This window comes from Megalobrama amblycephala, unplaced genomic scaffold, assembly GCF_018812025.1.
Source record: "Megalobrama amblycephala isolate DHTTF-2021 unplaced genomic scaffold, ASM1881202v1 scaffold320, whole genome shotgun sequence".
Classification (NCBI taxonomy): domain Eukaryota; kingdom Metazoa; phylum Chordata; class Actinopteri; order Cypriniformes; family Xenocyprididae; genus Megalobrama; species Megalobrama amblycephala.
The window spans coordinates 386,265-402,949 of NW_025953343.1; the positions used below are offsets into that span (position 1 = coordinate 386,265).

Here is a 16,685-nt window from a genome sequence, read left to right on the forward strand (position 1 = left end):
ATGTGAAAAAATTAGATGTCCTGTGCTTCCTGGGTCCTAGGGATCTTCTTTATTCTGTGAATGGATATAGAATGTGATACATTTTTTGTAATAGGATGTGATACATTTTTTTTGTTGTCCGTCAGAGCAGATCTAAACGGATCTATCCATCTATCATCTAAATGGATCTTCCTCACACGTCAGGACCGCTGTCTAGCTCTACCTGTTAAGGCACTTCAAACTGATACACAAAGTTTCAATCTCCCCTTTTGCCAAGACACCTCAAACTGCACCACACAGCCCCAATCCCCCTTCTGGAGATATCTTAACTCTGCAACGCAGTTCAAATTTCCCCTTTGGAAATTTCCCATTTGGAAAGTGTCCTGACTGTAATCCAGAGATATCTTAACCATGCACCACCGCTCAAATTTCCCCTTTGGAAACTTCCCCTTTGGAAAGTGCCCCAACCTACGTGTTTTGATTTCCGGAATGTGTTAATCACGTTGCCTTTACAAGTGATCGCAATTCCCCTTAGAAACCCCTTCCATGTACCACAGAGTAAGATAGCCCAACCATCATGGTTTGTCCCCTTATCCAAATTTACCAAATTTTAACCGAATCACAAATGCTTTCTTCCTAATTCTCCCAGCTCTTTCAACCAGACAGCAAGATTTAAAATGCATTAAAAGTCAGAAATAACTAGTGTTGCTTTCATCAACGAAAATTATGACTAAATATCGTCGTCAACGAACCTTTATCACGTGACTAAAACGAGACGAGATGCAACGTAAATGCTGGTCATGTGACGATGACTATAATTAAACGTATAATGCAATATTGTTGACGAATAAAAATTAGACTAAATGTGGTTTACAAAATAAAAACTATGCTGAAATGTCTCTTAATTTTTGTTGACCAAAACGAGACGAGACGAAATGTTATAACGTTATTTCGTCTTGTTTAGTTGCGTTATTATTATTATTTTGCGGTATTTCTGTTTCCTGTGTCTCACTTCAGGGGCTGCATCAGGTCACACTGCGCAGACGCAGGCGACGTCACTTTCTCAAGCCCCACTCGCGGCATTATTTAGAAGATGCAGCTGCAGAAGTTAAGTCAACAAAGTTAAGTCTGACACAGAGAAAGGGACCGATATGTAGGGAAATATGTAGATTTCACGTGCTCATAACTTCATGAAAAACGCACAGATCATAGAAAATGCACATCATTATTTAAAGCAGATTTTTACGATTCTTATGAAATGAATCCAAAATCAACATAATATATTGTATTGTTCACAAGATATTACACAGGAAATGATTTAACATACTTGGCTAAAAACGTGTCTCTTTCCGGGATGCAGTGTATATCCAATGCATGTACCCTTCCATGTTCGTTTTCCAACGTGGAATAACACAAAATAGGTATCATCTTAAAGCTTAGCTTTTAAATGCATCTAACTATTTTGAAAAACTCCAAAGGAGTGCTGAGAAGTACCTTTTAAACCTGAGTTTACCGTCCATGGGCGCCATCTAGCGGCGAAAAAATGAAGAACACTTTATTTAACTATACTTTATGCCACAAAATTTGAACCAGATGCAGCTCATATGTAGGAGAGCATCACCAAAAAATTATTTTTCTGTGATCTTATTGCCTTCCTGAGTTATTCCATGTCAAACAAAAAAAATTAAAAATTATAAAAATATATATAATTTTTTTTTTGTCTTTTATCAGCAGTTTTTCAGCATGAAAATGTCCAAATGTAATGCAATTTATATTTTCGAAAACATTAAAAAGTGTTCTATCAAATGATACCTACCTTTTGACTCTCCTTGCTACAGTTTTGGAATTATGAGTCTTTACTTTTTTGTGTGTCGCTCAGAAAAAAAAAACTCTAAAAAAGCCTTCAGGTCTTAAAGGGTTAAGAGACATCTCAAGGCATTATAAGGTATTATCTATAAGGTAACAATAATATAATAAGATAACCTTGTTTGAAATGAGTTTGGCTAAAAGAAAATTTTGGTTTCGTCTATACTACTAGGTACTTATACTATATTGACTGGGTTAAATAGAATTGCATTACTAAAATGCAAGAGACTAAAATACAATTTTCATTGACTAAAATTAGACTAAATGTCATCAGTTTTCGTCGACTGAAACTTGACTAGACTAAAAAGAGTATGAACGTGACTAAAACTAATAAAAACTAAAATTACCGCTTGACACAAAGACTAGATTAAAACTAAAATTAAAACAGGCCGCCAAAAACAACACTAGAAGATGATACATAAAAGATATAAAATACATTAAAAAATGAAATAAAAACAGGAAAAGGAATAAAAGAATAAAAAGATAATACGTATAAAATAAAATGCAAACAGTTCAGACATAGTACAGTGCTCAATCAGCAAATGCATAGATAAAAAGATATGTTTTAAGCCTGGATTTGAATGTGGCTGTTGTTGGAGCACATCTGATCTCTTCTGGAAGCTGGTTCCAGTTGCGGCTGGCGCAACAACTGTCTTATGGTCTTTTTGGGAAGGCCAGTGAGGAGCCCATTACATTAATTCACCCTGCTGGTGATGAAAGCATGAACAAGTTTCTCTAAGTCTTGACTGGAAACAAATCATATAATTCTTGCAATATTTTTGAGATAATAATATGCTGATTTAATTATTGTCTTTACATGGCTACTGAAACTCAGGTCTGACTCCAAAATCACACCAAGATTCCTGACTTGATTTTTAGTTTTTTGACCCCTAGAGTGAGAAGGTATGTGTTCACTTTGAGAACTTCATCTTTGTTTCCAAACGCAATGACTTAATTTTTGTCTTTGTTTAACTGAAGACACATCCAATTTTTAATTTCATCAATGCATTGGCACAGGGAGTCAATGGGGCTGTTGTCGTTAGGTGATAGGGCTAGGTAAATCTGGGTGTCATCTGCATAGCTGTGATATGCAATTTGGTTCTTCTCATCATTTGGCTCAGTGGCAGCATATATAAGTTGAACAGGAGGGGTGCAAGTATTGAACCTTGAGGGACTCTGCATGTCATTATCAGACTTATGATTACCGATACTCACATAATAACCTCTCCCTTCTAAGTATGACCTGAATCATTTAAGGACCATCCCAGAAAGCCCAACCCAGTTTTCCAGCCCGTCAAGAAGTATGTTGTGATCGACAGTGTCAAACACAGCACTGAGGTCGAGTAGAACCACCACTGATAATTTACCTGTATCTGTGTTTAGGCGAATATCATTTATTATCTTTATGAGCACTGTCTCTGTGCTGTGATGCAGTCAGAAACCAGATTGAAAGTTGTCAAAGTATCCATTCAAGCTTAAGACATTGTTCAGCTGATTGAAAACAACTTTTTCAATGATCTTGCCTATGAAAGGAAGATTTGAGATTGGTCTGTAGTTGCTCAATATGGTGTTATCCAGATTGCAATTTTTCAGGAGGGGCTTAACAACTGCAGTTTTCAGGGATTTTGGAAAAGTCCCAGAGAGAAGTGAGGCATTTACCACTTCTAGGAGATCTGCTTCTAAACAGTTAAACACGCTTTAAAAGATGTGGGAAGTGTTTCAACGCAGGTTGATGTTTTAAGATACTGTACTGTTTCTTCCAAAATTTTACCATCATTTGCTTCGAAAACAGACATAATAGCTACTTTCTGAGGTTTCTGTTTTACCCCATTGCAGCTCAAGGATGTACTGATCGCCTTTCTGATGTTATTAATTTTCTCAGAGAAGAAGGAAGCAAACTCACAGCATTTGCTGTCTGAGAGCATTTCACTGGGAATCTGACTTGGGGGGTTTGTTAATCTCTCTACAGTAGCAAAAAGAGCGTGGGTGTTGTTTAAGTTTCTGTTTATAACATTTGAGAAGATGGTCTGTCTAGCTTTGCCTAGTTCCACATTGAAATCATTTTTGTCTGTTGTTTTTGCCTGCCACTCTTCTTCCTGACTTTCACAGGAGCAATGTTATTAATAACATCGTCTCGGTTACATAGGTAACCCTCGTTCCCTGAAGGAGGGAACGGAGACGTACGTTGGACAGACCGACGAATAGGAATCTCGCTAGAGAGGGCAATCTACTTCAAGTGTAACTAAAACGTGCAATCATATGCATCAGCTGCTCGCCTCACAGCGCGGGTATATAATGAACAGCAGGTGCGTTGCATCTTCAGGTTTTCGCTGAGGAGCCGAACAGATCAGGCGGCAGCATCAGCGGGGTACAGCGACTGTGGCGACGGGACGTACGTCTCTGTTCCCTCCTTCAAGGAACGAGGGTTACCTATGTAACCGAGACGTTCCCATTCAGTCGGTCACATTCGCCGTACATCGGACAGACCCACGAATAGGAATCCCTACCAAAGCGCCACAGGAGCTGCCCCCTTCCAGCGCTCTGTTGTAAGCCACCTGAACCCCCTTGCCTGAGGACGGTGGGACAGGGCTAACACAGAGAATGTCGATCACTGCTGTTCCCCAAAACCCACTCAGTGAGACTATTGGATAACACTGGGAAAGCATACCCTTTCGCTGGGAAAGGAACACTGCGGAAGCCACATCCTTCCCCGAAGGAGTTATGTGGAGAAGTACATATGGACTAACCCCGTAGGGCTGTACTACATATGGAAGAACTGGGGTGACTCCAACCCAATGAGGGGTGGGTTCTCCCAGAGGGAAAGACACGGGCTTCGTTTAGGAGCAACCGTGGAACTAGACATATGGGATCCCTGTAGGGTCACACATATGGTACCCAGCCTAAACTCGGTTCTCGAGGATACAACGGAATATAGGTCTGGCGCAAGACGTTCCGCCATGTCAGCTGCCGAAGGGAGAACGGAGGACTCAACAGGGTCTGCCTTGTAGGGACTCTCTGGAGTAATAAGTGCATGTATGCGGAGCAAGCCGACATTAAGCCGGGGCCTCTCCGTGCCTCTGACCTGAGGTGAGAACATGGGAGGAGACCGGCTCCACATGAAGGCTATAGAATCTAGCGAACGTGTTAGGTGTCACCCAGCCCGCAGCTCTACAAATGTCTGTCAGCAAGGCGCCATGAGCCAGCGCCCAGGAGGATGCGACACCTCTCGTGGAGTGAGCATGCAACCTGAGCGGGCAGGGCACATCTTGAGCTTGGTAAGCCAAGGTGATGGCGTCCACTATCCAGTGGGTCATCCTCTGCTTGGAGACAGCCTTTCCCTTCTGCTGACCTCCGTAACAGACAAAGACCTGGTCTGAGGTCCTGAAGCTTTGGGTTCTGTCTATGTACAGTCGCAAAGCACGAACTGGACAGAGAAAAACCAGGGCTGGGTCTGCCTCCTCCGGGGGCAGCGCTTACAGGCTCACTACCTGGTCCCTGAAGGGAGTGGTAGGAACTTTGGGCACATAGCCAGGCCGGGGTCTCAGTACCACGTGGCTGTCACCCGGCCCAAACTCTAGGCACGATTCATCGACTGAAAATGCCTGCAGGTCCCCTACCCTCTTGATGGAGGCCAATGCAACCAGCAGCAAAGTCTTCATAGACAGAATCTTTAAGTTTGCTGACTGCAAGGGCTCAAAGCTCCAAAGCTATGCTCCAAACCTTGCTGCAAGAATGAAAGCACGACTCTGATCGAGCATCTTCAGGGGTCTTCACGGCGAGAAGAGCACCACTCGATGAACAGGTTCCACTTCAAGGCATAAGCACGTCTTGTAGATGGTGCACATGCCAAAGTAATGATGTTAAGTACCTCGGGGGGTAAGACATCTAGAACCTCTGCGTCCCGTCCAGGGACCAGACATGGAGTTTCCAGAGATCTGGATGCGGGTGCCAAAGTATGCCCCGTCTCTGAGAAAGAAGGTCTTTCCTCAGAGGAATGCGCCAGGGAGGGGCTGTCGAGAGGAGCAAGAGTTCCGGGAACCAGGTCCGGTTGGGCCAATAGGGCGCAACTAGCAGGACCTGCTACTCATCCTCCCTGACTTTGCACAAGGTCTGTGCAAGTAGGCTCACTGGGGAAAACGCATATTTGCGAAGGCCCCAAGGCCAGCTGTGTGCCAGTGCATCTGTCCTGAGTGTTCCCTCAGACAGGTCTACCTGAGCCTTGCCGAACTGACTCCAAATCAGCTGGACCACCTGGGGGTGGAGTCGCCACTCTCCCGGCAGCGCAGCTCGTGAGAGCTCGTCGGCCACACGGTTGAGCACACCGGGGACATGAAACCGACCTCAGATGCTTCTGACTCCAAAGGAGGAGATGGCGGGCGATTTGCGACATACGACGGGAGCGTAGACCACCTTGACAGTTGATGTACGCAACGGTCGCAGTGTTGTCCATGCAGACCAGCACATGCTTGCCCCGTAACGGCCCCTTCAGGCGGCTCAGGGCAAGGCGTACTGCTAGCAACTCAAGGCAGTTGACGTGCCAATGCAGTTGGGGGCCCATCCACACCCCGGAAACTGCATGCCCATTGTACGTGGCTCCCCAGCCAGTGGCAGAGGCATCTGTGAGTACCACAGCATGCCGGGACACCTGTTCTAGCGGCACTCCTGCCCGAAGAAACAAGGAGTCCGACCACAGGCTGAAGGCTTGTTGCCACGCCCATCTCGGGACTCGGCCGTGAAGCCAGTGCTGAAGCAAACTGAGTGGGGTTACTGCCGGTGCGGCCACCATATGCCCCAGGAGCCTCTGAAAGAATTTCAGTGGGACCGCTGTCCTGCCTTTGAATGTATTCAAGCAGTTCAACGCCGACTGAACATGTTCCTCTGCGAGGCGTGCTGTCTGCTCGACCGAGTCCAACTCCACACCAAGAAAAGAGATCCTCTGCACAGGGGAGAGTTTGCTCTTTTCCCAGTTGACCTGAAGGCCCAACTGGTTGAGGTGACTGAGCACCAGGTCCCTGTGTTCGCACAACTGATCCTGCGACTGAGCTACAATGAGCCAGTCGTCGAGATAGTTGAGGATGCGAAAACCCTGTTCTCTCATGGGAACAAGGGCTCCCTCCATGACTTTCATGAAGACGCTGGGAGACAGGGCCAGCCCGAAGGGTAGGACCTTGTACTGATATGCTCGACCCTTGAACGCAAAGCGCAGGAACGGCCTAGAGGTAGAATCGAAACATGAAAGTACGTGTCCTTCAGGTCGATCGCTGCAAACCAATCTCGGGGATGGATGCACTCGAAAATGCATTTCTGCGCGAGCATTTTGAACGGTAGCTTGTGGAGGCTCCGATTCAAAACTCACAGGTCCAAGATCGGTCGTAACCCACCGCTTTTCTTGGGTACAGTGAAGTAGGAACTGTAGAACCCTGACCTCATATCGGCTGGAGGGACCGGCTCTATCGCGTCCATCGCCAGTAGGACCACAATCTCCACACGCAAGACATGGGCATCGACAGCTTTCACTGTAGTGAAGTGGACGCCCCTGAACTTGGGAGCCTGATGGTCCGAATGAGCCAGCAAGATGGACTGGGGAGCGCTAACCAGGCTCGCAGAGACTATACAAGTGGGATTAGAGGGACCGTAGGCGTACCCGCAGTGGGGCAGCGAGGTGGAACACAGGGAGGCTCTCTTAGCGAAGCGGCCAGTAGTGGGGTCTGAGTGTGCTGTGCAATACTAACCTGGTTCCACGGTTGGACAGCAGGCGCAGGAGCGACTTTGGCTGGCTTCTTGAACCACGCGCTGCTGCCTGCTGGCAACAGAAGAGGGGGATGAGAGTGGAGAGGTTCTTGCCCTCCCACTGCTCTCCGAGCCCTCTTCGGACCCGGAGACCCGGAGGAAACTGCTCTTTTATTGAGAATTTGGGTACCTTTTGTGTACCTTTTGAGCAGTGCGGTCACCACCTCCTGAAGAGCAGTCCCATCCATCTCTGGGTCGCCCGTCCTAGGGCCTCTTGCTCTTGGCTTTACCACCCTTCTTGTGGGGGGGGGGGGGGGTTGGGGGGCTGGACGGGCTGGGCATCCCGCTTGCGACTCCACAGAGCTGTTTGGAAGGAGGCTGCTGCTGCGGCACGGGAGCGGGGGCAGCCCTCGGCGATGAGCAGGCTGAGGTGCTGCGGGCAGTGGATGATGGGCAGCAGCTGACCGCCGCGGCAGGATGTAGCTGATGGCCTCAGACTGCTTTTGTACAGCTGAGAACTGTTGGGCGAAGTTCTCGACCGCGTTGCCGAAGAGGCCGGTCTGGGACACGGGGGAATTAAGAAACCTGACCTTGTCGGTATCCCTCATGTCAGCCAGACACAGCCAGAGATGGCATTCCTGGACCACCAAAGTGGACATCGCACGACCCACTGACCGCGCTGTGACCTTCTTCGCACGAAGCGCGAGGTCAGTCGCAGCACAAAGATCCTGGAGAACTTGTGGATCATGACCACCCTCATGCAGGCCAAGTCAAGTCAAGTCACTTTTACCTTGGCCTGATGGACCTGCAACAACGCCATAGTGTCATAGTCACCCACTATCATAATCCTGGGCTCGGCTGCACTATGAGCTGAGTGCCGCTGTCTATTCGACCTTGAGTGGCAGTTAGCATCAGTGTTAGCTGCTGGCTGGTTTGATCTGTGTCTGATCATGTTTGGGGATTCCTCACCCACATTCATTAACACTTCAAATCTGTTCTCCAGATGTATTGGCATGGTAGGGAACCAGTTTTTGGGGTAGAGGATTCTACTGCAATATGTGATACTCGTGACAATCTGATGTCTCTAGAGCCTTTGGGTCTCGCTCCCTGTTTGTGCCATTGATTAGTATGTTGATCAGGTACGGCACTCAGTATGGCCTGTTTAGGAGCATTAAATTCATGGGACTCACTGACTGTGTGCTGAGGACGAAGCTCTGTTGTGTGTTCCTTCTGGTTTGGTAGTACCGCAACCAGTTCCTTCTGGTTTTCAAGAACTGCAATCCTTTGTAGAAGTCTGTGGCAGTTTGTGCAGCAGGTAGATTCTTCAACCAGACGAGGCATATTATTTCTAATCCTTTTGGATGTAGGCAGCTGTGTTTTCCCTTCTCCGGAATGTAATGATGGCTGCTGTCAGTGGGAGGCTGGTCGGATAAAAATTCCCCTTTTTTGTAGCAATCTTCCAGTTAAAAAGTTTGTTGGTGCCAAGATTTGTCGTTTGAGCACTGTGCTGAATTGCTGTAGTTAGGAGATAAAATATAAAAGCAATAGAGCAAAGCGCAGAGCTGTAAGCAAGAGCATCCGAACAGTAGTGAAGCAGGAAGTGGTAAGTATAAGTACTTACAGTGTACTTACCTAAGAAAGTACTGAGTAATAAAAGGTAACTACATGGGTTAGGTTAGGTTTAAGGGAGGTTTAGGGTAAGTACTTCGTTTTTACCCAGTTATTGTGATTACTAAAATAAGTACATATTATGTACATGCGGAATAAGAATAGGAATGTAAAATAAAGTGATACGTATTATTACATGCTTACACTGGAGTACCCTGGAAACTCTGGATTATTACGTAAATACCATGGTATATGGATATGGTAGGCATGGTATTTCCATCTGATGCCATCACTGTGTTGTGATGCTATCACAGTACATTTTGTAAAGGAGTAAATAGTATCTTCATATGTATTTGTTAAGTATCTATTCAGACCATATTCACATCTCAAGCATTATTATATAGTTTTAAGGAATTGACAACAACCCTCATAACTCTTTCAACATAAATAATAATAGAAATGCTTAAAAACCTTCTAGATGGTTTCCTAATAATTGCTGTTCTTTCTCCGTTATTATCTGTAGTTTCTAGACAAATCAGAAGATGTTCTCTTGAAGCACCAAGCCAGCATTAATGAGCTAAAGAGGGCCCTGAGGGAGCCTAACAGTAAACTGATGAACCGAGAAAAGCGTCTGTCAGGAACGTCCCTAGGCAGCACTCCAGAGAAGAAGGCAGTGAGTATGGACATACAACATAATAGAGCAGGTTATTGGCATATGTGCTGATACATGGTTTAGTTTCTACTTTTGGCTGCAGTCATCATGTATGTGCATCATACTGTAAACATGTTGATTGTGTGCAATGTGGTTCTGTTGTTATGATACATGGTTACACCTTTTCATTGACAAGTCTGTTAACATTAAAGTTAAAAAATACAAGTTTCTCCTTACATCAAAATGAGTATTTATGTGGTGAGGGTGTAGTGTTTATTGCCAGAATAATTGTCATCTACTAATACAGATATTCTTTTGTTTAACTGGAAATAATGGAATTTGAGATCATTTTTGTAGATCATTTTTGTAGATTTGTAGATCATGTTTCATAACAAATGTTTCATATTCTGTTCTCCACTATATTCATGCATTGTGTTTGTATTATGGAGTGTTGTCTTATTCCAAGTCATTATTGCTGCTTTGTTACAGTGCTTTCATGATGCTAATTTGAAGAAATATGTTTGTTTATATACTAAATGTCATTATTTCTAATAATTTTATTTTAATGTATTTTTATTTATTTTTCTTTTTTCTTTCTTTCTTTCTTTCTACATGTTAAATTACTGTTCATAATTACTGTTCATAATGTAAGATCATGTATGGTCGATGCTCTTTTTTTCTTTTCTGTTGGTCTTGGACCTGGCCATCTTTCAGGAGGCTGTTGGTGCAGAGGTAAGGGAACCTGTAAACAGCCTCTCGGTGGAGGCACTTTATCTAGAAGACTCTATTAACTTCACCTGACGTTCTTTTAACATTCAAATTCAATGATGAGTTGCTGATTTGAATGCAAGTAAGATTCTTGTACAGAACTAACGGTTTTAATTTATGTGATTAAATAGGGCTCTGAGGAATGGGTGTTGATCGACTATGAAATGGAGGAGAAAGGAAAGTACAAAGTTGGTACACCTCAACCTCCTCTGGTCATTGATCCCCTTCCAAAGAAAAATGAGACAGAAAAACAACAGGAAATCAACAAGATGATGCACATTGAGCTAAAGAGAGATGACAGTGATGAAACACAACTGCAGATGGAGACTTCTGCAACCTCAAAAATATCACCAGTTGAAAAGTCAAGTGAGTCTAAGGAAAATATTATCACAAGAGAAGATGCCACAACTAAAATTAAATCTAAATTGTCTCATGATACATCAGAAACAGAGCCTACACGACCTGCTGAGTCTAGACCTAAGAACAAGAAGACCGCAATGCTGGATGTCATGGAGGAGCGTTCTCAACATGAAGTCAGAAGAGAGAAAACACCTCAAAGTTTAAACTTGGGGAAGTCGAGGGACTTTTTGTATGAGACAGAAGCCAAAAGTTCAAACATCACAGACAATAGTGTAGAGTCTGATGAGGACAACAATACTGAACTTATAGAGGAGATTGTGGTCTGTCATCCTGAAGATTTCAGCATAACAACAAACACATGGTCTTCATCTATAGCTGAAAAGCTAAATCAGCCAGCCACAAATACGTATGCTGAAACACTGCTTGAAGAAAAAGCAGAGTTTCACAGAGTAATGGAAAAAGACTTTCAGATTCCTAATCAGAGAGCAGCAAGATCTGATATGGCAAGAACATTTACAGAAGGTCAAGAGAAGTTATCCACCGAAGTAAAGATTATGAACACTGAAGACAAACAAGAAAACCAAGATTCAGTCACTGGCCCTGGCAAAGGTGAGTTGAAAAGTGTCAAGACTGGTATCAGATTTGAAGTCTTGAAAGTCATTATGATTGATAATAGTGACAACAAAGAGGAGTCTGGGAATACAAACAAGAAAAAAATGGAAGAGTTGGGTCTAGAGAAGAAGATAAGCAATTTTGAACTGGAGGAATCTGCAGAGATCCAACTAGCCATGGAATTGAGAAAGACCAGCAAGATTGTAACTGGTCATGTGAGATCAGATGTTGGAACAAGAATGGTTCCATTGAAACCTGAGAGTGTGATGAGCCAAGGCTACAAAGATGACCAAGATATTGGACAAGGCTCTGAATTAATGAAAAAAAACTTTAAAAGATACAGTATGAATGAATCTTTTGTGAGACACTTTGACCCCTGTACGTTCAAGAACAGAGACACTAGCTATTCCCATGCAAACTCTACCACAAGTTCAGTAAAAGCTAATACAAGTCAGGAGGAATCATCTTTAGCTTTTATGGACATCTATAAGTGCTCTAAACAACAAGCATTAAAGGGTTTTGAGAGTTCACCACAAGAAAGTGTTAAACAGAATGAAGACACTACAAAACATACCAGCAGAACAGTCCATAGAGATCTTCTGTGCACTGATGAGGGAATTTCAGATGTCCAACTTCATTTCAACTGGGCCCCAGTCAACCAAAAAAGTGCCCCTCCAATGCCTCCTGTCAAAACAATGAAAGCAAGAGAATCAGGTCTCTTTCTGCGCAATAGCCACAATTTCAGCAAAGACCCGACTGTTGAATCTGACAATAAGAATCTTCCGGTAAATCAGCTTAGCATCTTCTACATTTTCAGTCACTGGACATACAAGTATTGCATGAGATTCAGCTTGACTCACGCATTCATTATTTTTCTTTTCATTATTTATACAATACTTCTATTTACAATACAGTTAAAATCATACTATTTGCTTGTCCACAAAGAGTGGGGTTGGAGAAGTCTACCATATGACCATTAATGAGTATGAAATGTTTAGGTTTCTGTTTAACATGCTGTTGATTCCTCAAACAATCTCTGCTTAATCTTAAAACTATTTCATCAATATGTTTATTGAATTGACCAAAAAAGTGTCTGTAGGTTAAATATTTTGGCCATTTTCTTTGATAGCACCTTTCTTCAACCATCAGTCTTGGATTGTTTTTCTACAAACCTGAAAAATAGTTTCCAATGTGGTAAACAAAAATGCTTCCATACACATTCATATTTTTTTTTTTTTTTTCATTTAAGCAATGATGTCAAACAACAACATTCAACCATTATCAGCACTTTATGTGGTGATTGAGGAATATATGAAAAGGTGCAATTTTGCATAGATGACCAGTACTGCTACCAGTGTTGTTCGAACATGGTACTGCATTGCAATAGCCGCTTGTCGGCCCAGTGTGAGCCAGGGCTAACAATGTGCTGGACGGGGCCAATAGCCTCAGACCTCAAGCCGTGAGGCCAAAATCAAGCTGTGTTTCCACTGTCGGGCTAGTGGCACCACAGGGCCTAAAACCTGCACTTAAAGGGTTAGTTCACCCAAAAATTAAAATTATGTCATTAATTACTCACCATCATATCATTCCACACCCATAAGACCTTCATTCATCTTCGGAGCACAAATTAAGATATTTGTGGTCTTACATGCGGGTGAGTAATTAATTACATAATTTTCAATTTTTTGGTGAACTATCCCTTTAACACAACTCCATAGAACAGCGTCGCTCAACCCCACAATTTCACCAGCATGGGGCTAGCTGGCTGAAAACTAGTTATATTGCAAAATGAACATAATGTTTGGTCTTTACTTAGACATAAGACACCAGCATCGATATATTGACCAATGATTTACAATTTTAAAAAAAGTTACAGTGACAGTAATTTAATCAATTGTGTCAGGAGTGCACATCAATCATACTGAATCAAAGAGAACACACATACATACTTGTTCAGTCGTGCCTGGTTCCATTTATTTGTGATCAAAAATATTGATAAAATCTCACACATCACATTTCTATAGATAGAATAAGCATTTCTATTAATTTTCCACGGAATGATGTAATCCGAGGATGTTTGAGCGGTCTCTCTTATTTTCCATAAGCATATATGTATTTATTATAGCAATGGTTAACATAAGTAGTCTTTATCGTTACATGTAATATTTCTGCCTCATACAGTGATCCCCATCGGATTGCAATCGGAAGTTATTTCAGACACTCACTAGTGCCTGAAAGTGAGTTTTGAGCTGAAAATTTTTTGAAATTTCTTAAACCTCTCTGTTGAGGTTAGCTGGTATCCTGATATGAAATGTACTCGGTCACGTACATAACCTCGTTTCCCTGAGACACAGGAATGAGTACTGCGTCACTAGAAGCATATGGGCAAAAAGTTCAAGCCTAAGGGCAAATCCACATAAAAAAGGGGTTCGGACAATGTCGGAGTCCTTGTGGATAATCAGGCTGAACTAAAGGTTGAGCTGTGCCCTGTACGATCATTCCTATAGGAAGCTACACAGCCAGGGCACCAGGGGGGTCCAGAGCGGGTATCAGTAGGGTTGATGCCCCAGAAGGGCAACCCAGAGAGTTCGGGGCTTGCGCAGATATAGGAGAGCTAGCTCCTCTGAAGTAAGACTGCATATGAGACGGGCTGAGCTGAGGTTGTCTTCACTTTTGCAGAAAGGACCCGTGCATGCAATGCAGGGACATCTAGGTTATATATATTGGATGGTGAGGACCAGCCGGCTGCCACACAGATATCGCCAATGGAAACACCACTGGACCAAGCCCAAGATGAGGCCATACCTCTAGTGGAATGGGCTCGTACTCCAATGGGACATTGCAGGCACATAGAAGAGTAATAAAGAGCGAATGCATCAACAATCCAACAAGAGAATCTTTGCTTTGTGACTGGAAGCCCCTTGGTGCGGCTGCCGAAGCACACAAAGGGTTGTTCAGACTGTCTGAAGGAGGCAGAACACTCTATTTAAGTTCTCAATGCCCTGATGGTGCAGAGTAAATTGGAGTCCTGGGGCCATATTCACAAAACATTTTATCTTACCACTAAATGTTCTCCTAAATAGCAGTAAAAGTTCTTAGCTAAGAGTTTTCTCTTAAAACCTGTTCACAAAGCTGCTGAGACAGACTTTTACTAAGGAATAGAGAGAAGTCTTAAGCTAAGAATAAGGGCGGGGTTGACCTCGTTGCTATGGAGTATACCACACAGTGATTGGCTGATGGGGGAGGAGTCAGCGATTTAATCATAGAAATATTGTAGAATGAGGTATCATGTTTCCATATTAAAATAAAGGTTTTAAAATACATATGTTGCCCAATTCAAATAAATATTTTTTTAATAAAAATGTTGCCATAGTTAAAATAAAATTTTGCCATATTGTTGCCATAAAGGTTTTAAAGTGTCACCAATTAAACTAGTATATACAGGTGCTGGTCATATAATTAGAATATCATCAAAAAGTTGATTTATTTCACTAATTCCATTCAAAAAGTGAAACTTTGTATATTATATTCATTCATTACACACGGACTGATATATTTCAAATGAAATCTGCATCTCCATAAAGTTGGTCAGCAGCAGGAAGCATGAAGTGCTCTAAAACCTCCAGGTATATGGCTGCGTTGACCTTGGACCTCAGAAAACACAGTGGACCAACACCAGCAGGTGACATGGCACCCCAAACCATCACTGACTGTGGAAACTTTACAATGGACCTCAAGCAACATGGATTGTGTGCCTCTCCTCTCTTCCTCCAGACTCTGGGACCCTGATTTCCAAAGGAAATGCAAAATTTACTTTCATCAGAGAACATAATTTTGAACCACTCAGCAGCAGTCCAGTCCTTTTTGTCTTTAGCCCAGGCGAGATGCTTCTGACGCTGTCTGTTGTTCAAGAGTGGCTTGACACAAGGAATGCGACAGCTAAAACCCATGTCTTGCATACGTCTGTGCGTAGTGGTTCTTGAATCACTGACTCCAGCTGCAGTCCACTCTTTGTGAATCTCCCCCACATTTTTGAATGGGTTTTGTTTCACAATCCTCTCCATGGTGCGGTTATCCCTTATTGCTTGTACACTTTTTTTCTACTACATCTTTTCCTTCCCTTCGCCTCTCTATTAATGTGCTTGGACACAGATCTCTGTGAACAGTCAGCCTCTTTTGCAATGACCTTTTGTGTCTTGCCCTCCTTGTGCAACATGTCAATGGTCGTCTTTTGGACAACTGTCAAGTCAGCAGTCTTCCCCATGATTGTGTAGCCTACAGAACTAGACTGAGAGACCATTTAAAGGCCTTTGCAGGTGTTTTGAGTTAATTAGCTGATTAGAGTGTGGCACCAGGTGTCTTCAATATTGAACCTTTTCACAATATTCTAATTTTCTGAGATACTGAATTTGGGATTTTCTTTAGTTGGTCAGTTATAATAATCAAAATGAAAAGAAATAAACATTTGAAATATATCAGTCTGTGTGTAATGAATGAATATAATATACAAGTTTCACTTTTTGAATTGAATTAGTGAAATAAATCAACTTTTTGATGATATTCTAATTATATGACCGGCACCTGTACAGTTAATTGTGGACCGCCTCTTGGATGTCTTCATCTCAAGAGAATGCAGAATACAAGCGACAAATTATGTTTTATAAACAAAGTTTGGGAGAAACACATTCAAACTGTCTTTCTAATCAGCTCGAGAGGAGGAATATATACACAGACGAGAGCCGACTCGCCTATAGTTACTTTGACAGTTTTCTGCATCCCTCCAGCCACCCCATCCCTCACTCTCGGCTGGAGATATGGGAAGAACTTTGGGTTTGGGCTAAATTCCAAGCTCGGAGCCCTCAATCCCTTTGGACAGCACACCAAATATGCTTATATATAATATATATATATATATATTTTTTTTTATTCTATTCAATCATTTGTAAGTGTGAACTCATGAAAACCATTACCACAGGTAATCAGACAATATTTATTTATTTGTTAAAGATTTATTTTTGGCGTCTCATCATAGATTTAAATCTATAAATCAAAATGTATTGCATTTATGAAGAAAAGATTCAGCACCCAATGCTCTATCGCTATTGCCTCA

At 42.8% G+C, this 16,685-nt stretch overlaps 1 protein-coding gene across 2 annotated transcripts in view; it reads left to right on the forward strand.

Annotated features, from left to right (window-relative positions):
• The window catches only part of LOC125261117, a 182,639-nt gene that overhangs the window by 122,275 nt on the left and 43,679 nt on the right, over positions 1-16,685 (forward strand). For both annotated transcript variants that reach the window (XM_048179709.1, XM_048179711.1), the window contains 3 exons: positions 9,707-9,856; positions 10,550-10,567; positions 10,735-12,360. In XM_048179709.1, coding sequence (XP_048035666.1) covers positions 9,707-9,856; positions 10,550-10,567; positions 10,735-12,360 — 1,794 coding nt within the window. The remainder of the gene's footprint in view (positions 1-9,706; positions 9,857-10,549; positions 10,568-10,734; positions 12,361-16,685) is intronic.